The 26,665-nt window shown below is 34.0% G+C and overlaps 1 protein-coding gene across 1 annotated transcript in view; it reads right to left on the bottom strand.

Annotated features, from left to right (window-relative positions):
• The window catches only part of LOC150090683 (tubulin monoglutamylase TTLL4-like), a 188,119-nt gene that overhangs the window by 31,580 nt on the left and 129,874 nt on the right, over nucleotides 1–26,665 (bottom strand). The window contains exons 8-11 of the mRNA XM_090368609.1: nucleotides 22,843–22,965; nucleotides 17,598–17,696; nucleotides 6,920–7,054; nucleotides 1,912–1,948 (exon numbers count right to left, since the gene is read on the bottom strand). Of these exons, the coding sequence (XP_090224735.1) occupies nucleotides 1,912–1,948; nucleotides 6,920–7,054; nucleotides 17,598–17,696; nucleotides 22,843–22,965 (394 nt within the window). The remainder of the gene's footprint in view (nucleotides 1–1,911; nucleotides 1,949–6,919; nucleotides 7,055–17,597; nucleotides 17,697–22,842; nucleotides 22,966–26,665) is intronic.

Genomic DNA, 26,665 nt, shown 5'->3' with positions numbered 1-26,665 from the left:
TGATAATGTGTAACCCTTCCTTTACTAAAGATAACTTCATTAATTCTCATTGGTAGGGATTCATTTGCTCCCCTTAAATAACTTATTTCAACATTAGGCCATTCTGAAAATAAATGAACCTACAATTCATTTAAGTTTTGTGGATTGGGTGTTGTTATTGTGTTTTCACTTTCCATTCAAGATAGTTCCATATGTTCTTTAGAGGATTTAAATCTGATGCCTTGGCTGGCCAAGTTTAAATGCCCTTCCATTCCTTAATGTCCCTCATCCAGTTTAAAACAGCAGAAACTATGTGAACTGTCATCTTTGGATTACAGGAGTATCAAAATCATGAATATCCTTCAAATGTTCAGCAAAAGGCAGAACCTGATCATCCAGAATATTCGTGTATCCAGCCTGATATTTCAAATAGAAGACCTAGTTCATATAGTAAAAACATCTCCAAATCAACACTGACCCACCATCAGCTTGTATGGCGGGTCAGTGATGATTTATGTGGGTCAGTCATCAGCTTGTATGACACCTTGCAGTCCAGATGAAATGACTCATTACGTTTCCCGTGAACTCAGTGGCATCTTTAGAATATAGGCAAAAATTTGGATTCATCAGACCAGATCAGTTTTCTAGTCATCAACTGTCCAGTTTTTATGCCTTTCGGCCCATATTAGCTAAGATATTTTATGCACAGCATTGGTCTTTTCTGGGGAACACTACTCCAGATATTCACATTATGAAATTCTCTTTGCAGTGTTCTCTCAGAAATCGTGTGATGAGGCCCTTGACTAACTATTTGCAGCAATTCTCACTATCTTTTGAAATCATTTTGTATTTACTATATGTGACATTTGTCACCAATCATGATCACTTGGCACAGACTTGACAATTCTGCCACTGATTTCTGAGTGATTTTCAACTTGCATCATTCCTTAAAAACTCTTATTACTGTCCTTTCTGAAACATCAGCAAATTCAGCTACTTCTTTAAAATGATGATAAACTTTTCAAATATTAACACCATTCCTTTTTGCTACTGTCTATTTTACCTCCTACCTTTTGTGGTGGAAACTCTTGTTTCCTTAATCACTTCTTCTATACCTTTTAAATGCTATCACTCCTTTTTGCCACTCACTAAGATCTTTTCTGCTCTAACCTCTCATGGTAGTAACCCTTGCTTCCTTAGTCACAGATGGTATGCCTGTAAATATAGAAAAACGGGTTAACTTTATACTCTAATTTCAGTGACGTAAGCTAACAGGTGTAGACGATAGGAGTTCAATCTGTTATATTCCTTAAATACCATAAGTGGCTAATTTTTGTCTGATGTCCGTAAATAAAAATGCTTAAATATCATTAAAAATATACTACACACAGAGTGGTTTAGCACTACAGTATGACGTGTTTCTTTGTATGTGAAAGCAGAATTGAGTTGGCAACATATGCAGAGGAGACTGCTGTAAGTGTATTTTTTAAAACTCTTGAAAAAAAATTTTTTTTTTTAATTAATGACAACTTGATTTTTTAATGATTTTAATGTATGTAAATATTACTGTTGATTTTCTTTACACATTCATGGTATATTTGTACTGTTTTAAAAAATATAATAATAAAAGAAAAAGTTGAAAGTTGGTGGGTGGGAAGTGAAAACTTCCTGTGATAACTTACTCCAATTATTTAAAAAAAAAAATTAAAAATTCCAATATTAACTTAATCACTTTCTGCATGAAAAGAATGTATGTGGTATAGAACCTAAAATGTCAAGTTTATATATGAATTAAGCAGTAATTTAATAAAATACTGGAAGCTTAGCATTACTCCAATCCAGTACTTAAATTTTTTTTAATACTACAATAAAAAAAATTTTAAAAAAAATTGCTGTCATTTTATAAAAATACCATGGATTTCATTTTCTTACCTTCACATTCATGTCAAGAAGTGAGGTGGAGTGCAGACTGAAATTTAAAATATTAAAATTAATTGGGAAAAATACTCATTAATTAAAAATCTATTTAATCAAATAAAATTGTATTAAACAAAAATCTGTAAATAAACAACTAGTAAAGACTGCAGCCTTCTCCACTTCTACAATTAACTCTTTCTCTTCAAACTGATCTTATATTCTTTCATTCTAATCACAAAAGCAGAAAGTGCACTAAAAATAACTAATAACACACTGTTTCTCCATAAATAAATTACATATATTCCAGACAATAAGATGCACCCAGATTTTAGAAAGAGAATTTTATAAAAAAAAAAAAAAAAAATTTTTTTTTTTGTATTTTAATTCACAAGTAATGGTATATTTTCGCAATAGTGTATAAATACCTCTTCTGCCTTATACTCTTTTTAATAGAACTAAAAATTTATAAAGAATTAAAATACCATACTGCATGAAACACAGAAACATGAGCTACTAAAGAATGTTTTTCCATCTCCACCAGTGATTCAATGATTTAGAGAAAAAATTACCGACTCTGAAAGCTGACAGATAAGATCAGTGTTTATTGTTGCACAATAGATCTCAGAAGGAAGGAGCAGAATGGGGAGGGGAGGAACAATGTCATATACTGAAGGTAAGGCAGAGCTAATGGCAAATCCTAATAATCCATTCCAGAAAAATGTTTCTAGAATGAAGGGGATTCTATTTTTTTAAAGCTGTTTAAACTAAGGAAACACATGAACCATGAAATAAATACAGCAAATTAATGTTGTTGATAGGGTTATAGATAAGGCAAGGAAAAGTGCTAATCTGCTCGTATGAACCAAGATCAAAACAAAAATGAATAACATAAATATAAAAATAAGATTAAGAATAGAAAAGAGAAAAATGGAATTGACGCAACACGGGGCTCCTTCCCCGAAGACTGTACTCCATACTCAAAGGAATAAGCACTACTAAAATAATAACATAAAAATACCCTAAAAAGAAATTAATAGCTCCCAAGCACTGTTTTCAATGTGTACCACTCGGATTCTTCACTACATATTAATTTATTCTATTGTTCAGTTTATAATAGTAATTTAATTGGATTACTAACATTCAATTTTTGTTTATTATGATATCTTAATTTTGAGTTGCACATTTGCATGTTGTTTTGGATTTACCGATTGTAGCATTCAACATCTAAATTTGCATTTTGTTTGTTATATTTCCTTATTTATTTCAAAAAGAGAGTGATGGCCATTGCATATTTTATGTTTAGTTTGTTCATTATTTCTCTTAATGCCCAGGGTGTTTCAGAACATCTACTGATATTTGGATTGAATAATGATCGGTGAATGAAATATGACCCCTTTTCAGAGTTCACAAGTGCTGGTGCCCCTTGAAAAAGATAGTTAATTCACAAGTCCTTGCTGGCTCTTTGCTTCTTGTTGTGGCACTTTTGTGTTATTATTTTAGTAATAATCATTCTTTGGGATGTGGTGTCTCTCTTTGGGTCTGTGTGTTCACTCTTCCAAAGGTTAATGTTGCTTTGCTCCTCTTAAGTTTTCTATTCTCAATCTTATTTTTGTTTATTTTATTTATTCATTTTTGTTTTGATATGGGGATGATTAAGTTCAGAGGAGTAGAATAGCACCTCGCCTCATTTATAACTCTATTAATAGCATTAATTAATTTGCTATATTTATTTTGTTCAGTGTTTCCTATGTTTAATTTAATAACAATATAACCATCTTTTCAGTTCCCATAATAAATTGTTCTCTTTATTTCGATTTTTTTACCCCATGGAAATAAAGGACAAGTTCTGGTGAGATGTATAACACCTCACCTGGACATACTAAGCAATAACCAAGGACTGCCAATCTTTTTTCCTGCAGTGTGCCATATACCATATTGAAAGTACATTGTTCATAAGCTACCAGAATTGATAATTCCTCCCTTCCACTAATGATCTTCATCAAATATTTTTGGCCAACTAAATAAAGGAATTACTGTATATGCTAATGTTTGTTTGTTATTTGGTTTTTAGGAGCATTGGCAACTAAGGCCATATTGCTTCGGGGATATGCGGTGGTCATTCCCTGACCTTTCTGCATCCTCCGTATTTGGTGGTCATGGGTTCGAACCCCGGTCTAATCAAAAAGCGCGTGCTACGCACTGTTAAGAAATGTAGGTTAAGAAATAAATTTTGCTCTCACAGAACCGACATCATGAGGAGCTGACTAACATCTTATGTGTTAAATCAATGCTAAAAAGAAATAAAATAGCTTCCCACTATGTTGAAATCCGGATTATAATTTCTGGCAATAAAAGTAGAATTCAAACTGTATACTCATTTCTGATTTTATTATTTTTTTGCATTGTTTTATTTATTTATTATAATAAATAAATAAAAATAATGATAATTATCAATATTTTTCCACATTGTGCCACTAACAGAAACTGCACATGGCACGTGCCACAGGATTAACTGTTTGGATGATAAGACAGGAATTAAATTTTTTTTTTTTTTGCTAGGCATTATTTCCCAAGAAAAAAAGAAAGTGAATCTTATGGTTCGGTAGATACAATAATATTCTTAACATCTGATGAATTCTGAAATCTAAAATTCTGAAGCTTCAGTGGTTACCTGATGTAGTGTTTGATTATGTTTGATATGCTAAGAAAATGCTGTATGTGCAATCCCTCTCATGCATAGCATCATATGGGAATTCACACTGACCTTTTTAGCAGTGAGTTTGTCACATATGGGTGGGTGCCTTGCAGTGAGATTTAAAATATTAATAAGTTCTTATTCTGATTTTATTGCTCAACAATTATTGTCAAAAATTTAATCAAAATTTAAAAAGCAATTCATGGAAAGTTTGTAAATAAAACTCATTACTTTTTTTTATGCAGCAATAACATATTTCTGTGTTACTGTTTTTTTTTTTTTTTTTGTTATCAAATTCTGGATTTCAATGCCACAAAAATTCTTCAATTTCTGTTTCTGTAAGCCTAAATCAGAGTAATGAGATCGACAGATGTGTTCCTCTCTGATTTTGAAAGTTATTTTTTGTGATACCATCTATTATAGACTGTCAATAATTAGATGCCAGCATATACTAGAAAAAATTTCAAGACATTTTGCACACATTGAAGGTCACTTGAAACACATTGTTGAAGTGACTTTCAACACATAGATCAATGTACAGAGATTTGAGTTTTTCATTTGTGGGCTGTGTGCATACATTGAAAGGATTAATGTCTAATTATGTTGGACCAAGACTGTTGTACGTAGCACATGGTTTGCTGTGGCATAATTTTTAAAAATATAATTTTGAAACTGCATCTAGCAAATGCAATTTGAAACTGCAAATGCATCTAGCACTAGATATCATCAATATTCAATATTTTTATTTTAGTAAAAGATTTTCTGATTGCAGACTAGTTTATGCATATTTGTCACAGTTTTTATAGCAATTTCAACTCGGTTTTATTTTACTTGTAATGTCTATGTTTTCAGTCAACTGTGGTATAATTTACGCAATTTGAAAAAAAAAAAAAAAAAAAAAATTAGAAATATTTAAAAATTGTTTTGGCATTATCAGATGCTAGAAGCCAGCAGAGAGATGGTTATGAATAACGAAATATATAACACAAAATCATAAAAGACTTACATTATTATCTATGGAGAAGTTTAGCACACAATGATGTCATCGATGATTTGATGTAAATTGAATTTTCAGTGGCAATAATAATTCATGGTAAATTTCTCCACAGTATGTAGAATTTTTTCCTTCCAGTTTTAATTCCAGCACTCTATGTACTTTATATATAGGCAGGCCATTTCCTTAAAAATTTATATTAGTGTTGACAAAATTTACGTTGACATAAAGAGACATACCATTTTTGTTGAACTTTTCAAGCTTCATTGTATTATGGAATCTGTAATTCAACTGGGTATAGATCATTAGAACATTATCTTTCAGATAAGATTCTATGCTGATTCTACATATGTGCACATAAGCCTAATAACATAATGTACTATATCATTGTATTTGGCTAATCATTTTTTCAGAGTACAGAGTATGCATGTTATAAGGATATACTTTTCTAATTTTTTCATCTATGCATTGAGTATAACATTCAACTATACTAAATAAGCACAGTACCATACATTCTAAACTAACAGTGATATCAATGTGGATATTTATCTAGGATAACCGCATCTCACTTCCATGAACTAGAATTCCAAGAATCTAAAATATTTATTTTTTACAAGCAAAAAATTATTTTAAAAATTTCGGAGAAACCAGACAAGTTCATATTTATGGTAGTAAATAAAAGTAATTATGGAAGTGAAAAATATTTTAAATTTTATTTAATACACAAAATACTATTCTGATGTTTGATGCATAATAATTTTTATCTATTAAATACTGGTGTAGATACATCATAGATTGCTCTTAAATGAAAACTACAGTAGTAGTGTAAAGGTATCATTTCAACTGTATCTCATATTGGGATCATCCTTCACAATGAATTGCCTCGTTGCATTTTGATTTATTATAGTATTATCACATACATCTCCTGGCATCTCTCATATTGTGGGATTAACTTCACAACTGGGTTGTCATAACTGCAATACCAGGGTACCTGCCCACCCACCAATGGAAGGGCAACAAAGCCTTGAAACTGTGTCATCTGGGTGGTGGTGCCCACCGAAAATAAGTAAATGAAGGATGATCATAATGAGATACAGTTAAAATGATGCCTTTAAACTACTACTGTAGTTTTCATTTAAGAGCTATCTATGGTGTAACTACACTAATATTTAATAGATAATTTTAAGCTCTTATAATATTATGCCTCATTGCATTTGGATTTATTATAATAATTTTTATAAATAAAAGAATAAAGAATACTCAAATTTTACAAAACTAATCAACATATCAATATAACTGTAAACATTAAATACAGAAGAAAAAAAATTAACTACCTGGGTGAAATATTAACTTCCAGCAACCATGGCTTGAGATTACTGTCTAACATTATATCAAATCCAAACAGTTCATAACAATTGTAACGGCTGTGTGTATAACTCTTTACAAGTCTACTCATTGGGCCTTCACAACTACAAATATAATTTGAAAACAAATTAATTATCATAACTAAATTTCCATCCCCCTCCCCCAAGTATGCACACTAAAAACTGGGGTGTAAAAATAATTGAATTATATGACCACTTTGGGTGCAAATTTTCTTTTTCTTTCCTTTTCTTTATAACTATTATAGTTAGAAAATTTGATATTTCATATTTAGAATGATTGCAGAATCAGTGACTAAATGATAAAAATGATATTATTCTTGCTCAGCTGTAACCACAAGTTACTAAATCTTTTAGTGGTAAAGATCCCATACAATCATTTATGTAATGAAAGAGGATACTGAGTTGCTGTTTTTATTTTTTTAGATCGTCTAGTAGATAAGCAAAAACAGTTTGTGTGTGTGGTGCCTTTATTTCACCAACCAGTTTTTTTTATATAAAAAAAAAAAAAGGCAGGAAATAATCTAAAATGGGAAATTATAAAAATTTATTCTTAATTCTGACATTATATTACATAGCATGATCAAAAACATTACTGGAAACAACAGCCTTATTATCGAACAAAATATTTCCCAACCAAATGCACAGAAAAAAAATTGGGGCACAAGCTTCTGAAAAAAAAAAAAAAAAAAGGAAACCAACACCATGTTAACTTTTCATAACAGCAGTATTTTATGACATACATGATGCAGTCAAGAATTTTTTTTAAGGCTAAACTTTCACAATTTAAAAATAATTAATGATAGTGATCAAAAGTGAATATCAACTAAAGGATATGATTCTAATAGTTATTTAAATTTATAAGTTTTATATATTTTTTTATTTTTTGGTGAATAAAATACAACAGGGTGCCAACTATGTAGTTAATACTGACAGTGTTTATGAATATGACATTTTGATTTTACACTTTATACAGTATTATTGACCAGCATACCAAATGTCAACCAGAAACCTCTATTAGAGGCATGTATAAGTGCCTAAAATTTTGGTATGAAAATCAGCCCATGCAAACACTTTAAAAAAAAAAAATAAATAATAATGATGATAAATAAAAGTAGTAAAAAATTAATAATTTGATATTTTAAATTTAAGACCATAGAATAATTAAAAAAAAAAAATTCATAAATGGTGATTAAATTTGGAAGGTTATTTAAACTCCATGTGACTCTCCATATAACCTTCCTCCTCAAACCCCAAATGATTTTTTTTTCCTGGTTAATTATTCTATGGCCTTCTTAAATTTAAAATATCAAATTATTAATTTTTTTATTATTTTAATTTATTATTATGTTTCCAATATTCCAATTAATCAAGTTTCTGGTTGAAATTTATTACTCTAGTCAACCGTACCGCAAAAAGTGTTAAAAATCAAGCTCCACTTAATAATTTTATTCAAAACATTTTGAAGTTAAAACAAATTACACCAGACAACAAATTTGAAGCTTTTAATTTTTTCCTCCTGATATATTTTTCAGGAGGAAATATATTTTTAATATTTTATCTCCTGATTTCCTCCTGATACACCTCATGGATTTTGATGAGACCAATCCAAATTTGAAGTGCAGATATTATCTAGCCCCTACAGATGTAGAGAGGAAATGTAAGTTATGCTTTGTGGAATTTTTAATGAAATTTTATAAGCATAGTCAGTCCTCGTATAGCACGATAGTTGTGTTCCTAAAAACCCTCGTGCAATGCAAAATCGTACAATATAAACAACAGGCTCTAAGGGAAAAATAGGGTTAGGTGCCAACCACCCAAGATTGAACACACATTTGTAACCAAAACATTGCCAAACACAAATAATCGTAATAAAATATGTAAGTATTTTATTATGACTATTACGTAATAAAATATTGCTAATGCTTTTGCTTCTATCGTAAGCAAACTTGTTTTTTGTTTGGTTTTCTATCCAAACAGATGACAGCCGTTCCATCTCTTCCAATTCTTTGTGTCTTAATCTAATGGATTTTAATTACACTGAGTTGTTCCTGCTATGAAAGTTGTTTTTATTTTCTCTGCATCCTTCGTAATTCTCAGCCTTTTTTATCACCTCATTAAGTCTGTAACACCTCATTTAGGTCTGTAGCACGTGCAATATCACATGGTCTTTCATTTCGCTCAAAGTGTTTCCCAATTTCATATTTTTTCTCTATCGACAGAGGCGGACTGGCCATAAACCATAGTATGAGGCCACAAATTTTCCCGGGTAAGAATTTTTGACCCAGACCGTCTCTGTTTATCGATATTGCTTTTCTTTTTCTCTCTGAATCTGCAATGTCTTCACCAGGATGCTTCCTTTTCACACCTTTTAAGTATTTTACTCATTTTTAGGGAATAAAGCACAATTACAAAACGAGGAGGCACACCTGGTACACAGACAAAACTGTGCGCGTGTAGCAACTGAATAAATAACACCGTAAAGGCAGAGATTAACACTTCACATTTTACTAAAGCACATTTTTAGGGATTACTACCATAAAACAATAAAAACAATTTCCAGTTGCGTTTCTGCTAGTGGAATCTGTTATAAACTGGTATTAAACTCGATCTAACTGCATTTGCGATTATACCGATAGCTGGAATTGTGTTGATTTTTACATTATTATGGTGAAATGTGTTTCCCCTTCACTGATATAAAAAACAAATACATTTTCGGAATCTTCTCTTCATTCCTACCGTGTTGCATTCAGTTGCGGTGATTCTGCGTTTGACTGCCATTTCTTGTAAACACAAAGGCGAATCGTGCATAAGCGAATTCGGTTCGTGTTATATAAGATATCGTTCCCCTATTTATAAATTGTGTATGATCGAATTCATGCAGTGTAAACTCGTGTTATACGAGGACTGACTGTATTACAATAATACAGAGTAAATATATAGTGATTTTTTTTTTTTTTATTCATTTGAATTTTCTTTTATAATGATCAGAGCCTCTAATTAATATCCAGCACACTGGCCTTCTATCTTCTTTGGTAATATTTTTCCATGGCAGGAATATCTTAATGAAAATATGCATCATATTCATCACTAAAATTCATCAATACTGTCAGGTTATCTGGAGAAAAAGTAATTGAAGAAAAAGTATATGGAAAAAAAGTATAATCAAAACTAAAGGAGTTCCTATAGTTTGGTTTCTACACATGCAATAAATGGATTTATTTCAGGATCATCACTACATACGACACAATGAATAACATCTTATTAATGGTATACATCCACACCATAAAAAATATGAAGAAAGCTTTTTTATTTTATTTTATTTATTTTTTTTTTTTTTGTGTCCTTTACAAAATGCAGCTATAACTGTAACTTTTTGCAGTAAATTCTGTTCCTTCATCCTAGATCCCAAAAGCTCTGCCTAAGACTTAAATTATGTACAAGGTTGTTTATTTCACTTTGAATAATAAGATGAAGCTTGTTTGGGCCTGGGCTGTTTCTACTGGGTCACCTCTGTTTTCCTCTCCTAATGACCAAGTTCCTAGAGAACAGAAACAGGCAGTTCATCATGATGTGGTTTCATGAAAACACAGGCCAAGACAGGTTATCAGGCTCCAACACTGACTGAGACAATTGGTCTAATCACTGATGGGGTATTCAGGTACTCTTTTTTTTTCCCCCTTCTATCCTTTAATTATGAGTTAAGCAAAAATGGCAGTCATTGAGAGTTGATTGGTTGGCTCCTTCTCCACAATGGGAACAGCAAATAGCAAAGATACTTTACATTTATTTTTTTAACCAGCCTTTGAAAACCAAAGCACAATTAGTGCAGAATGTTGTGAGGAGTCCACTTTTTGTTCTGACAACCTCATTTTCAGCTAAAATAACGTTTGTATGCTTTATGAACAGGCATTATATAGACTGTGAGATTTAATTGTGTAATCGCTGCGCACATAACAAAAGCCATTTGGTAAATTAATCACTGACATGGCATTTTAAAAGCATAATCAATGCAACTAATACCAAAGAATAAAAAAAAGTTTACTAATATGTAGCAATGCTAATGAATGCATTTAACTCTTACTGATTGATATGTCTATGGGATTTTTTTTTTATATCTGTCTAGCACGCAGAAAACAGGTGGGAGTTGGGTGGGTGAAAGCAATCCTGCCACTGTAGCAAGATCTACAAGATTCCAGAACTTATCAATCAAAAAATCCAATAATATGAAGAGGTAGACCAAAATCTAAATATGTGAAAAATAAAATACAAAATAGCTTGAAAACTGAGGGTGCTAGTTAAAAACAGTCTGCTCATTCAAAATCAATATAAAAAAATTACACTAAACCCAACATACTTGTATTGAAAAAATTTTTTTTCATTCTTGTTTAGTGTTATCTTCAAGTAGTATGGCCTTCAACAGAATGAATGATATTGGTCTAAAGTTTTGTAAGCCATGTAATGTCATTGCACTGCTTACTGTGTTAACTAACATTACATAACCTAGAACAAGGAGCAAATACCATTGTAGAGTAAGAGCAAAAGGTTTTATTTTTATATAGTTAAAGTGAAATTAAATAGAGGAACTGATAATAATAAATTGGAGTTGGGAGTTGTGAAATCAGGCTGTCAAGTTCTGAATGTGGAAGTGGTATAGATGGTGAAATATAGATGGAAACAATGATAACTGAAACACCAACTGCAATGCGAGCTGCCACAACTTCTAGAGTGGTTCTCAACTGGATCGACCTGGATGGAATATTAGAGTTAACAAGAATAGTTACTCTGCCACGGGCATGAGAGTTTGAACTCCTATCTCGTCTGTATATCATATAATTTGAGAATTTCGGTGAAACTTTGGGGTGACAAAAATGTTTCCTGTGGGCATACACCTATGGGATTGAATTGAGCTAGTAAATCCCTTAAGTCATCAGAATGACTGCTCAGTCCTCTGCAGTTCTACTGTATGATTTTATACATTATTTAGATTTAGCTGAGGATGATTCGTCTGACTGTTTTTTGTACAGGGGACATTTTTTCTGGTCTTTCTTTGAGAATGTGGTGTGTACGATATCCATGGTATCATCTGCATGGAGTTCTAGAATGGGCTCCTCGTTACCTACCAGCTCATCTACATCCATACTATAGGTGGGCGATTCCATTTTTTTTTTTAAAGACAGTGAGATTTTAATTGTTCTTCTTCAACTGGGACTGATGGGGTATGAGTAGGGATGCTGATTGGAGTACGAGTATCTTTTTAAAGGATTATCTTTTTTAGAGGTTGAAAGTGTAGATTTAAGCCAATTCGCTAGGGAGGTGTTAGGCAGAACTGATACATCTGTTTGAGCAGCAGTAGAAACAAAGTTTCAAGTGCGAGCTGCATAAGAACAACTACTAGGCATGGTCAATATAACTTGTCTACGTGCCTCAGGAAATGTCACTTTATTTTCTATTTTGTATTTTTGTATTTTCTTTCCTGTTATCCATAGCTCAAGTTTTTGAAAAGGCTGGATGGCTTCCTTTGCAGTTTGGATAAACAGTGGTTTTGACTAAGCAATCTGCTTGTGTGTGATTTTTGGAGCCACAGATGGACATATGGCTTCACCTCTACATTCCTGCTGCGAATGACCATATTTCTGACATTTAAAGCAGTGAATGTAATTCGGAATGTATGGTCAAATCCGACAGTTTAGATAGCTAGCTTCAATTGAGGATGGTAAATCTGGAGTGCTGAATGTCAGTATGATGGATCTAGTTAGATTGAGATTTCCATCTTTTTTCGCCATAATCCTTTTCACATCTATTACCTTTTGACTGCTGAGTTCCTGTAGTAGTAGTTCTTCAGACACTGTAAGTAGATCCCACTCGCTGATGACACCTTTTGATGAATTTAAGGTTTTGTGGGGAGTAATTGTTACTGTCAACCCAGCAAATGTTTTGGTCTTTAACAGCCACTCAGAGAGTTTTGCAGAAGCTGCTTCAATCAGGTCTCCAGATTGCAGTCTTTTCACCATTTTTGGTGACCCAGCAATAGATTCTAGATGTTTTTGAATTAAGAAAGGTGATAACTTGCCGACAAGTTGAGTGGATAGCGAATGTATTACCAAGAAATTTGGTATATCTTCATGACACTGTACTTCCCTTGGAAACCTTTTTGGTTGGTTAGAGTCATGGTCTATGTCAGGATGTTTGGAGCTGGAAGGCTCTAAAGATGGATGACAGCTTGTATCCATGTCGGCTCCTTTTGGCCCTGGGGGTTTATCTTTACCAGTCAGGTTACCGGCCCTGCCACGGGGAGGCAAGAGCAGTGCCGCTTGGTGGCCAAGCGTAAAGGTTAGCACAGTTAATAATAGTAGTAAATTAAAGAAAAAGGTACTTTCCTTCTTCTGGGCTCACTTCTTAGTCCTTTTACGAAAGTAGAGCTACTTAACAGAAAAGTTGATTAAGTAAAAGAGAAAACAATGAAAAACTCAGTTGCAGTAAAGAAAACTGCTCTTTAAACTCACGGAAACGCTTGGCACCCGGGGCCCAACCGTGTGGTACTACACTGACAGTGGTAGAGAGTGAAAAGGACCTGGGGGTAATTGTGCAGTGCAGATGGTCTGCAAGAGTAGCTCATGGTGTCTTGTCAATGATATACAGTAATTTTTCTAACAGGGATAAGGAGGTGATTATCCCATTGTATAAGGTCTTGTCAATGATATACAGGAATTTTTCTAGCAGGGATAAGGAGGAGATTATCCCCTTATATAAGGCAATGGTCAGGTCACACCTTCAGTACTGTTTACAGGTGTGGAGGCCTCATTTTAAGAAGGATGTAGAGCTGTTGGAACGAGTACAGAGAAGGGCAACACAATTATTGTTGTTCTTATGAAGTAAGGCTTAAGTTCTGCAAATTACAGTGTCTGGAGACTAGGCACCTGCGAGGTGATCTGATTGAGATGTATAAAGCCTTGAATGGTTTGAGCATGCTCAATGCTGATGGGATTCTTCCTCTTGCTCAGAATAATCTCCCGAGAGGGCATAAATTCAAATGAGAAAAGACAGTTGTAGGTTAGATGTGCGGAAGTTTGCCATTAGCCAGCGGGTGGTTGATTGCTGGAACAAATTTCCATCTCTCATTGTAGAAGTTGATAGCTTAAAAGATTCAAGGCAGAACTAGACAAACATTTGGAGCGAGTGGATGGGTGAAACGAGAAGGGTGTGTGTGTGTGTGTGTGTGTGTGTGTGTGTGTGTGTGTGTGTGTGTGCGCGCGCGCGTTTTTGACTGATTCTATATAAGCTTGCTTTCTTGCATCATGTGCCCTGGCTAATGCTAACATCATGATGTGGTTTCATGAAAACACAGACCAACACAGGTTATCAAGCTGGAATGACTGAAAGATGTCTAGATTGATGATAACGTATCATCAATGATAACGTAACATCAATGATTAAGTAACATCAATGACTGATGATAACGTATCATCAGAGTTGTGTTTAGATTGATGATAACGTATTCAAGATATAAGTTGCTAATTCAGAAGAAGGTTAAGAGTTTGCATGATGATCTCAAAACACTATTCCTGAAAGGCAGGGAAGTGATTCTAAATCTTTTAGAATCGCAGTATGGTCAAATTTAGGTGTAGTAATGTATAATATTCCTGTTTAAAGCTGCTAGCACTGATGACCAAGCAGCATCAAGTTTGAAATGCCCTAATGTTAATACTAACATCATGATGTTAGCATTAGGGCATTTCAAAAAAATAAATAAATAAATAAAATACTAGGTGTTAAAGTATTTGAGGATCAACCACTTTATTCCTTATTAGTAATGCTGCAGAAGTGGTGTCCAATGCAACTCACAGGCCAAGGCTGGTCTTTGAAGGGTTTTGCCAGAGCACTAGGATCATGAAACATATTTTGTCTTCTTCCAAGCTTCTCTTCTGTATGCACAGCAGTAATCATCACCTTCAGCCTAGAAAACAAACTAGAATCTGTCTACTGCAGAAATTTGATCTAAAAGCAGAAAAAGCTTCTTTGTGCAATCAACATGTCAATTCCCTTGTTCATGCTTTTCAGCTCATAACTATTAAAGTAAATGTTAATTACGTTAATTAAATTACATTAAACTATTAATGGTAAGATATCACCCTCATTCATAAAAAAAGTTGGATACATTGCTGCAGAGAGTTTTAAATTAAGACGAACTACCAGTTTCAATGCTGAAAACTCCCATAATTCAAAAATGATATTTTGTAGAGCAGTCTGTCTGTCATTTGGAGAGCAAATGAGTCAGTGTCATCTGTACAACCCATTTCATTGACTGTGGAAAGATAAAGTAGTATAACTAAATGTGGCCACGGTTTTTAAGAAGCAAAAACAACTTTTCTGTGTTGGTCTAGAATCAGTGTAGTTGAGAAGTGACTAGTTGATTGTTGCTGAAAACTTTAATGGCTGATTAAAGTTTCAGGTTATTTTTATAGATGAAAGGAAGCTTCTCTGTATGGAAAGTGTCCATTTTGTATATTGACAATGGAGATGAAATGTAGCACACATTATAAGTAAGGCAGATGACGGGAGAGAAGGTTATTTGAATTTCTCTGAAGGAACCTTGCTGTGAGCCTGCATGATCTTGTTGTTTAGTCAGTCATTTCTTTCCCTTCTTCACATGATTAGTCAACCAAGAAGTTAGCTTACCAAACAGTCCAGCTGTATCACATATTCACATGCAAGCTCCACTTCCAACGTGAAGAAGTTTTTGACTAGTTCTTAAAAACAAAGTTTCGATTTATCACAGAAAAAAATTACCTCTTTTAAAAATCAACCAATAATGATAACCATAAAATATTTAAGGGCAAAGGCCTCATGCTACAAGGTAGAATGACTAACGTGTAGGTTAGTGCAAAAGCATCATTTTAACATAGCCATCTACCAAATCAGTTAAATTAATTAATTAAATTGGCATCGCTTTGGTTATATCTCATATTGTGAATACCTTCAGGACGAGTTGCCACGGTATTGTACTACCTCGAATAAGTAACACTTTATCAGTGGAGAAGACTACTATTACTTATTCTCAGCGGATACCACCACACAGACAGCACCGTTTCAAAGCTTGTTGGCTTCTCCTCGGTGGGTGGGCAGGTACCCAGTGTTGTAACAGTATGATGTTATTTGTTATTTTATTATTTAGGAGCATTAGCAACTAAGGCCATATTGTTCCGGGAATATGCGGTGGTCACTCCCTGACCTTTCCGCATCCTCCGTATTTGGTGGTGACAGGCTTGAACCCCGGTCTAATCAAGAAGCCTGTGCTACGCACTGCTGCTCCTTCCCACCTGGCTACGGAGGCGCCGTGTAACAGTATGACAACCCAGTTATGAAGTATATCACTGCACATCATCAGGCATCTCTCATTTGTGAAGTTACACTATTGCAACACCAGGGTACCTGCCCACCCACCGAGGAGAAGCCAACAGCTTTGAAACGGTGCCATTTACATGGTGGTGTCCACTGAGAATAAGTAACAGTAGTCTTCTCCACTGATAAAGTGTTACTTATTTGAGGCAGTACAATACCGTGGCAACTCGTCATGAAGGTATTCACAATATGAGATATAACCAAAACAATGCCAATTTAATTAATTAATTAATTTAACTACTTTGGTAGATGGCTAGGTTAAAATGCTTTTGCACTAACCTACATGCCAATAATGATGATTGTTTCTTCCAGTGATCTTGTAAGACTGAACTCCAGCAAATAATATTCACATATCCTGGATTCATTTCATTGTAACTCTTTGCTTACTGAAAATGAAAGGATGCAACTGACCCTCATGAGTCACCAGTAGTAGTTATACTCTGTCTACTATGTTGACAAAACAATACATGCAATATTATGCTCTTTGCAAACTGTTCAATTCTTCCATAAAATTTTACTTGTCACCATTTTTGGTATCTGCCTAATTTTTTCCCTTAATATCTGTGTTGTGTAGTGTTATTCTTTCATGTAATCATGTTGCTTTTCAATAGTGTAACTTCACATTGGACAGACAACTTGTGCAGTCGAGACCCGCTAAATTAGCAGGTCTCGACTATACAAGTTGTCTGTCCAATGTGTCTAATAAAGTTTCGAGACTTTAGGATTTCCATGATTTTTTTTTCATTATGCCAGTGTAACTTCACAGAAGAGAAGAGTGGTATTTAGCTTGAAAAGTGCCAATTTACCCTTGAAAGTATATGCTTAAATGTTTATAATTTTAAGAGTAATCAGAACATTTGGCTTGGGTGATGAAACCATCTTCATGATAATGTCTTCATTTTATCCATGTTACCATCTTATTGTATAAGCTATTATTTCCAATTTATGTCTTACAGAATTACACAGGAACATTTGTACATTTAGTATTTTAATGGCCAAACTGATGTAACATGGCTAAATTAAATTTTTATAATACTTTAGTAAAGCATCATATATCTCGATGTCCGACTGCTCTTAAAAATATGAAAAATTCAACTACTGACCCTCTGGGCACTTTACTACATATTACTAGATTAATATAGATTAATATAATTAGCAGTACTGTATGCTTCAAAATTTGATATCTTTAAAAAATATTAATAACAATGAATAAAAATTTCTACCTTACCTTATTACTGTTTTGATAACAATATCAACAATAGATGTCCAAACAGAAATAGTGTCGACTCCTTCACTATTTAAGTATCCCCAAAGCGCTTTTAAAGTCCTGAAACATAACTTAATATGATAAACTTGTAGGAACAACTGTCATATCCTATAAAAGTGATATGATATTTAAATCTAGACTGACTGAAGACTAATTTGAGAAAATTAGTCTTCACTAATTTGTTTCTATAAATGGCAGCAACTCTTAATGCAATTAAATTGTTATTTAATGGCAATGGTTAATGAAAATAAGGTGGGAGGAAAAAGATAATATTCAGCAGTAAATTAAATTCAAAATAAAATATTCTGTGTGAGAGATATAGAAGGTACATGGGACGTGTTATTAAATATAGCTGATGATCACCCCAATACATTATCTCAGCTACAGCAGGATTTGTAGCCTATTTTTTTTTTTTTAGCGATGACTTATAGCAACTGCTTTCAGTTTCAGTAAAACAAATAATTAGCAAGTAATATAAATTTTTATTGTATAAGAAACTCATCTACATTACTGTAATTTTTCTCATTGGAGTTAGACATAAAACGTGAAAGACAGATTAAAAACTAAAACATTCCCATTAGAGAAAGGTGTGCACTTTTGCCTTGGTTTGTCGATAATAAGAACAGATAAGGTAGTGTAAAATAAAAAAGGGGGGAACGGTCAAGACACTTTTTTTGAAGTGAAGAGAACATCGTTACATAAGGTAAAAAAAAAAAAAATGCATGTAAAAGATTGAATAATTTTGTCGAGCTATTTTTTTTATTGCTGCAGTTATCATTTTACATAATTTATAATCAATAGAATTTAATTAATATTAAAGTGCATTTATTTTTGGCTGAAGTGTAAGATGTGTTAGTGTCTGTAAATTTTAATGGTTATGGTTTGGCTTGGTTTCTGATTTACTGATGTAAATTTGTGATGAAGCTTTTATTGCTTTGATCACACGTGTATTTATTTATTATTATTATTTTTTTTTAACTTTTTTTTTTTTAAACGAAAACCCCAAGCGCGAGAGGGATAAGAACCTACAGTACTACCTTGCATGGGTTGGAAGTTGAGAAGATGAAAGGAGATTTGTTGATATCAGACTTGAACTTCTGCAGATTGTAATATTCAGGAAATACGTATGAAGGAAGGTTGTTCCAGAAAACATAAGTAGAATGAATAAATGAGGAAGAAGAAAAGTTGGTTGTGAATTTTAAGCTGGACAGTAAAAGGATGTTGACTGGTTGTGGCACATGTTCAGACTGGTTTGGAAGAGAGAGTGGGAAGCCATTTCAGAAGAACAGTCCCCATGGAAGTATCTATAGAAAACACATGCAGCAGAAACAGAACATCTATGAGACAGAGTGAAGAGACTGTTAGAGATGATTAATTAAACTAACTGACCTCTTTTGAATGGAATCTAAAAGTCTGAGAGAGAGGTTTGGGGCACTGCCCCAAATGTGAGAACAATATTCCATGGTAGAGCAGATTTGCAATTTGTACAGAAAGTAATGCCAGGAGCAAAAGAGAAAACCCAGTTTTTTAGATGCAGAAGAAGCAATATTTGTAATGTGCTTATGTCAAGAGAAATTAGAAGTCAGGGTAGTCTCTGATAGAGATATACGATCTTGCCTAGAGATCGGAGTGTCAATGAAGATAAGAATAGGAGCAGAAGAATCCTTTTTGTGAGATATAACAAAGGACTGAGTTTTACAAGGATTGAAATCAACTAAGTTATCTTTGTCCCACTGAAGAATTACCTGGATATCGGCATTTAAGGAATTGGTAGTGTATATTCGAGAAGTTGAAGTTGTTTGGGCTGGGCAGGGAAAGTTTGTGGAATGCTATGTGCTATCATCAACAAAACTATGGATAATGTTTCTGGTCAATGGAAGAAGGTTATTAATATACAAGAGAAAAAGAGTGGGAGAAAGAACTGAACCTTGGGGAACACCAGCATTAGTGGAGAAGTTAGAAGACAGAGGGCCATCTACCATCGCCACAGTGAGCAGTCAGAGAGAGAAACTGGACACCCAATTACAAAAAACAGTTGGCAAACCATAAGATGGAAGCTTATTTAGAAGATCTTTATGCCAAACACAATCAATGTCAAGAGAAACTTCTTGAGTTGCATCAAACTTTTTGATTGAATTTGCCATAGATGGGTAACATAAGCTAGAATATCACCAGTGGATCGACACTGATGGAATCCATACTGGCAATCGAGATCTGCTTGTCTAGTTGGTGAGAACTAGACAAGCAGATTAAAAGCCATACTAAAATTGAGGGGACAGTAGATCTGCCAATATTTCAATTTACTGTTTTTTCATTATCCCTCTGAAAACAGGATTAACAGTTCCCCTTCCTGTATAACTCTCTCCCACAGTAACCATAATAGATCCTGCAACTGGCACATAGCTAGTTGACAAGAATCACAGGTAAACTCTACATCATGTTATTCAAGAAAATCAGTCTTCCAGGATGGCAGAAATGGAACAGCCCATGTTACTTGTACTGCACGTGGTTATCAATAAATCCAGAACAAGTGTTCGTCAATTAAAATTTAGCTATAAATTGAAGAGCATTCAGAAACTGATAACGTTGTAAAGCAGGAGTAAATGAAATTTATTAGTACTGCGATCAAACTGAAGCATGATCAAAAGAAATATCTCAAAAGATGTTCGAAATGAGTGCCACGAGACAGGTTTCAACACAGTGTGAGAAGGACTACCATACACATGTGAGTAACACTGTGTTGTTTTTAATAGCAGTGGCAGTATTGTGGATACAATTCAATGTCACCTTGGTAACCTGTATGGCATAAACAATTTTTATAGGTCAGGAGAATGTAGTGACCAATCCAGTGATTCCAGTTATGATCATTTAAGAATGTTCTTACTTGTCGCCCAAAATGTGGAGGCACTCCATCATGCTGAAACCACATATTGTCACGTACACTTAAAGGAACATCTTCCAGAAGTGTTGGCAATGTTCTCAGCAAAAACTGCAAGTAATGATCAGCATTTAGATGGGCAGAGAACTTGTGATGAATAAAGTTATCTGCTGCAATGCCAGTACACATATTGATGCTAAACCCCACATGGAAATGGGTTTGCCAAATGGTGTGAGGATTTTCCATTGACTATATTTGGAGAGTGTGCATGACGAATATCCCATCTTGTGTAAACATTGTCTCGTTGGTCTCAAGTCTGCTGTTATTTATATGATTAAGTATCCATAAACAAAATTGCTCGTGCTTGCAATGCTTGAACTCTGCATATGGTATGCATACTGGTAGTGTACTACAGACCAAATGAGTGTGATGAATGGAATGATAATTTATGCAAACAAATAGCATGGGCAAACAGATATGAATACATTATTATGAAAGACTTTACAGAGATGAACTGAGATTTGTAGGTGGGCTACACACAACAGTAATATTCATTTCTATATTGACTGGGCAACTGCTTCTTATGTCAAGATGTTGGGGATGCTGCGTGGAGAAAAATATTTTTGACTTCTTTTAACTAAGGATTCAACTGATATTGAGAATTATGAGCATTAAGAAGTCATTAATGGGTAGTAAACAAACGTGGGATAAATATAAATAATGAGGAGACATGATAAAAAAAAAAAAAAAAAAGACTGAGAAAGCTTTTGCAGAGTCTTTATAAGGAAGGGCCTGAACTATATTGGTCTATATTGACTGGGCAACCATTATAGCTTTGGCAAAGTCACTGATGATCCTAAATAGCTGATGAGTTATTTCTTTTTTTGCATCAATATTCTATGTGAATGTTCTTTTTAATTTGACAGCATTATTGCTCCAGATAACAGGTACTACGTAAATAGTTGTGTGATCGTTGAAAAAGGATTGGAAGAGGAAGTTTAATTGAAATATTCTTAGGAGGACGACTAAAATAAGCCCATTGTTTAAAAGTTCTAGATGTAGGTTTGAAAGCTGATATAAAGATAAATTTATTACATTTCATTATACATTTTTTTCAGTGCTTTGACTATGTAACACTACCTCAAACATGTGAAGGGGTGTGACAGTGGTGCATGTGTATTCTGAATATGTCTCAATACTAAACACTATTTAACATGTGTGCTTGGAATTTAAGAACGCTGCCTGAGCATAAATTAGCATATTTAAATTTGTTCTAATGGATGTACAAACTTGATAGCTCAATGAGAAGTGAAAATTTTCAAGTTTAAATTGTGGGTAAACATTACTGTTTAATGTGTGCCACTGGAAGTCTTTTCACACTTGTATTGTTATCACAATATTAGCGCTGGGATCCCACTGTCTTTGCGTATGATAACAGAGTAAGCGAGGCTTTAACTAACTTGAAGATTTCATTTTGGCACATCTCTTATTAGTGGTCTTAAATTTGGTTATTTTTAATTTTATATTCAAAATAGGCATTTAGGAAAGTTCCTGGATTTTACAGAACTGGAATCATTCAATTCAACCAACTGAAAGGAAAGGTGGTTTTCTTTCTTTCTTTTTTTTTTTTTTTTAAATAGGAAGCAAGTGTGTGTGTGTGTGTGTGTGTGTGTGTGTGTGTGTGTGTGTGTGTGTGTGTGTGTGTGTGTGTGTGTGTGTGTGTGTGTGTGTGTGTGTGCACACTTTGTAACAATAAAAAAAAAACCCGATATATTTCTTATCATTAGATAGTACTATTGTGCTATCAAAGTGCATATTGTGCTAATGGTAAAAGGTACTTCAGAATATTTGATAACCTTTTGAGAAGTATTGAAGCCTTATATGGTATGTATGTGTATTTGAGTTTAAGGTAATTTGATTAAAAAAAAAAAGTTATGTTCTGTTTATGTATGAATTTCCAGTATACGATGAAATTTCTGAAAATTCTCTTTCAGTCCAGATGTTGATGAATAAAGTGATAGATAAACAGATAAAGATATTATTGCATAAAAAAAAATTTAAATAAAAGTTAATGAATGAGGCAATCAAGTAAAAATTAGAATAAATTAATATTTAAAAGCATTTATGTAGTTTTCATTTTTAGAAAATTTTTAAAATTCCATGAAGAAATTCTTTCTACAGAACCCACAGAAAAATCACCCCTCAAGTCCACACATGTTCGCAAAACACACACACCTGAAAGGGTTAATTCATTGATAAGGGGTATTTTTATTCTACAACATTTCATATAAACATTAATTTAGTTTAAATAAATATATTGATAATTACCACTTGTGTCCTTGGCAAATAGTTTCATCTTCATTGGCAGTGTAAGAGGCACTTTTGCGGTTGATGCTGTAATTTGTAAGATGCATAAATCTATCACTGAGAGTTCGATTAGTTGAAGAATATCTGTTTCAAAAAGTAAAATAAAATAAATATTCATATACAGCATATTAAAAAAAATTCAGTTTTTAGAACAAGCTCAAAAGCTGTAAGGCATAAGAATTATAAACTGAGAAATTTTACAGCATTAATACTGAACTATACAAGTCATTCCAACTATTTCTGATTTTAAGTGGTATGCTTTTACTTTATTGCAATGACATGTGACTCAGTGACTTTTCGATACAGAATGTAGTGGTTTGGATTTAATGATTTTCAATACACCACAACACTGTGCTGGTTGTAGTGCTGTCTATTCTGTTAAAATAAAGAAATAAATATTCATCAATATATAACATGGTCAAATATCAGCTCATAACAATTTGGAGGTGGTTTAATGCTTTTAGCTTAAGTGTAATGTCTGCTCAAAATATACCAGAACTACACATTGTTTGTGCATCATCAAATGTTATGATGAACTAGGAATGCAGTGCAGCAAAGTGCATTAAGCTTGACAAAGTGACATTTTTCAGCTATTCTACAAGCTGTACAACCTCTGAAGAATAAATGACATCAATCAGTTCAAACTTTTTGTAGACAGTTCATAGGAATTTGAATGAACATCCAGATGCGTTAAATGCTTTGTTTCTACCTATGAAGCACATTTCCGTCTTAGCAGTTCATAATAAATTGATCTTCCAATGGCATGCAAAATAGAATCCTTTGAAACTACATGAGAAATCACTGCATGGTGTAATGTGTCAGTGTTTTCAATAATTGTTTAACACTTTTTTAAATGAAAATGAATACACTATTACCATCAAATGAAATCAATCAATATGTAAGAATCTTACAAAATATTTTTGGTGAGGAATTGCACCAGCTCGAGAAGAAGAATGATCTATAGTTCTAACAAGACATTGGCAATACACACAGCAAACAAGGAATAAATATCCTGAAAGCATACAAAATGCTTGATTTATACACAGTACTGGAATTAAGACAGGCAAAGTGATGCAACAAAGCAAAGTTAAAAAAACAAAGATAATGATTTCACTTAAGTATCTGTCCAATTCCTTAAATTACATACTCTCTACAGTTCTAAAAATTTAGGTGGCAAGCTGTACAAACAATTAAAAATCCTTTGGCTAAAAGAAAATTTTCTAATATCCAGTCAATTAATAACCTTCATTAATTTAAATACATGTCCTCTAGTTCGTGTCAACTGTGAAGGACCAAAAGATATCCCCATTTTTTAATTAACTGATTATGTTGTAGACAACTATGATTGGGAGAGTAATGATCAGTGTCAAGCAGTGTTCCTTCAGGATGACTTGAACAGGTTTCAAAAATGTTACAAAAAGTGGCAGTTAAGTTTTAACACAGTAGAATGCAAGGTCTTATATTTGGGGAACAGCAAGCCCAAAATAACTGATACACTTAGTGGGGATAAATTAAAAACAGTAGAGGAAGAAAGGATCTGGGATTTGACATAGGCAGATGTGGAGTGCTTTGAATAGTGTAAACAGGTGGCCAGAAAAGCGCATGGTGTCCTGTTGATGACTTATCGAAAAATATCCTATAAAGATAGGGAGGTCATAATCCCACTTAAGGCAATTGTAAGACTGTGTCCAAGAAGTAGTAGTAGTAGCATGTGATGCAAGAAAGCAAGTGTATGAGAGCTTATGCACCATCAGACAAAAAAAAAAAAATCAAAAAAAATCACACCATTCCCTCCAAATGCCTGTCCAGTTCCTCCTTAATTTATTCAACCTGTCAACTTCCACAATGACAGATGGAAGTTTGTTCCAGCAATTAACCACCCACTGGCTAAAGGCAAATTTCCGCACATCTATTCTACATCTGTCCTTTCTTAATTTGAATTTATGCCCCCTTAGGTTCGTAATCTGAACAAGTGGAAGGATCCCATCAGAATTCAGTGTGCTCAACCCCATTCAAGGCCTTATACACCTCATTCAGATCACTGTGCAGGTGCCTAGTCTCCAGCCACTGCAATTTGCAGAACTTAAGCCTCTCTTGGTAAGAGGATCCCTTCATTCCCCCCTCACCAATCTTGTTGCCCTTCTCTGTACACGTTCAAGCAAATCTACATCCTTCCTAAAATGAGGCCTCCAAACCTGTATGCAGTACTCAAGGCATGGCCTGACCATTGCCTTATACAGAGGGACAATCACCTCCTTTTCCCTGCTAGCAAAATTCCTATATATCATTGATAAAACCCCATGACCTGCCCTGGCAGCCTGTCTGCACTGCTCAGAAAACTTCATATCTGACTGCACAATTACTCCCAGGTCTTTTTCATTTTTTACCACCTTAAGTGTAGTACCACATAGTTGGTATGTTTCTCTGGGGTTACTTCTACCCATATGCAGTACTTTGCATTTGTCAAGGTTAAACTTCAGTTGCCACTTCTTAGCCCACTGCTCAAATTATCTAGATCCCGTTGCAGTAGTACATTGCCATTACTGTCATTAACAACCCTGCCAACCTTCGTATCATCTGCAAACTTCGACATTAAGCCTGATATACCTTCATCAATATCATTGATAAAAATACAAAACAACAGTGGACTCAACACCAAACCCTGTGGGACTCCACTAGTAACATTAGTCCACGAAGAGCAGCACCCACTGATTACCACCCTCTGTCTTCTCCCACTTAACCATCCTTTTATCCAGTGTAGCACTGTAAAGTGCTACAATGGATAAAAGTAAAGTATGGTGACTTTACCTGAAAAAAAGACACTGAGCTTTTGAAAAGATCCAAAGATGGGCATTTCACATGTTGAAATTGGCAAAAAAGTAAAGGCAAAAGAGTAAGAGGAAAGGCTTCAATTATGTGGGCTATGAGGCTTGGCAACCAGGCACCTTAGACGGGACTTTAGCCCTGAAAAGAAGTTAGTAAAATGAAGATGGCAGAATTTTCACTGTTTTAAAGAATTTCTGAACTAGAGGGAAAATTCAAATTACAGAGAAGGGATTTAGACTAGATTGTTTGAAAATTTCTTTTACCTAGAAGCTGCTGATTACTGGTACAAGTTGCCTCCGCCAGTAGTTGAGGCTGACAGAGAAAGGAAGTGCATAGTTTGTAATTTCTTATATTTTGTAAGGCTCAGGCGCATTTAGGGCTAAAGCCTCAAGCTGCGAACAAATTTAGACTATGTATATAAAGTGCTTAGCATCATAATACACAGCCATTTCTGAATAAACAGAAAATTTTTAAGGTGGCATCGTTTTAGGTTATATCTCATATTGTGAATACCTTCACAACGAGTTGCCATGATATTGCACTACTTCGAATAAGTAATGCTTCACCTAAGGAGAAGACTAATGTTACTTATTCTCAGATAGGTACCACCACCCAGACAGCACCGTTTCAGGGCTATTTGGCCCTTCTTCAGTGAGTGGGTAGGTACCCAAGTGATGCAATGATGGCAAAAACAGTTATGAAGTATAACTCCACAATATGAGAGATGCCTGATGGTGTATGATGTATTTAGACTAAGGCGCATTTAGGGCTAAAGCCTCAAGCTGCGAACAAATTTAGACTATGTATATAAAGTGCTTAGCATCATAACTGTTTTTGCCATCATTGCATCACTTGGGTACCTACCCACTCACTGAAGAAGGGCCAAATAGCCCTGAAACGGTGCTGTCTGGGTGGTGGTACCTATCTGAGAATAAGTAACATTAGTCTTCTCCTTAGG

Source organism: Mastigoproctus giganteus, chromosome 1 (genome assembly GCF_048544385.1).
Source record: "Mastigoproctus giganteus isolate SK-2022 chromosome 1, ASM4854438v1, whole genome shotgun sequence".
In the NCBI taxonomy this organism is placed as follows: domain Eukaryota; kingdom Metazoa; phylum Arthropoda; class Arachnida; order Uropygi; family Thelyphonidae; genus Mastigoproctus; species Mastigoproctus giganteus.
This window is presented reverse-complemented; position numbering and strand designations above follow the sequence as displayed.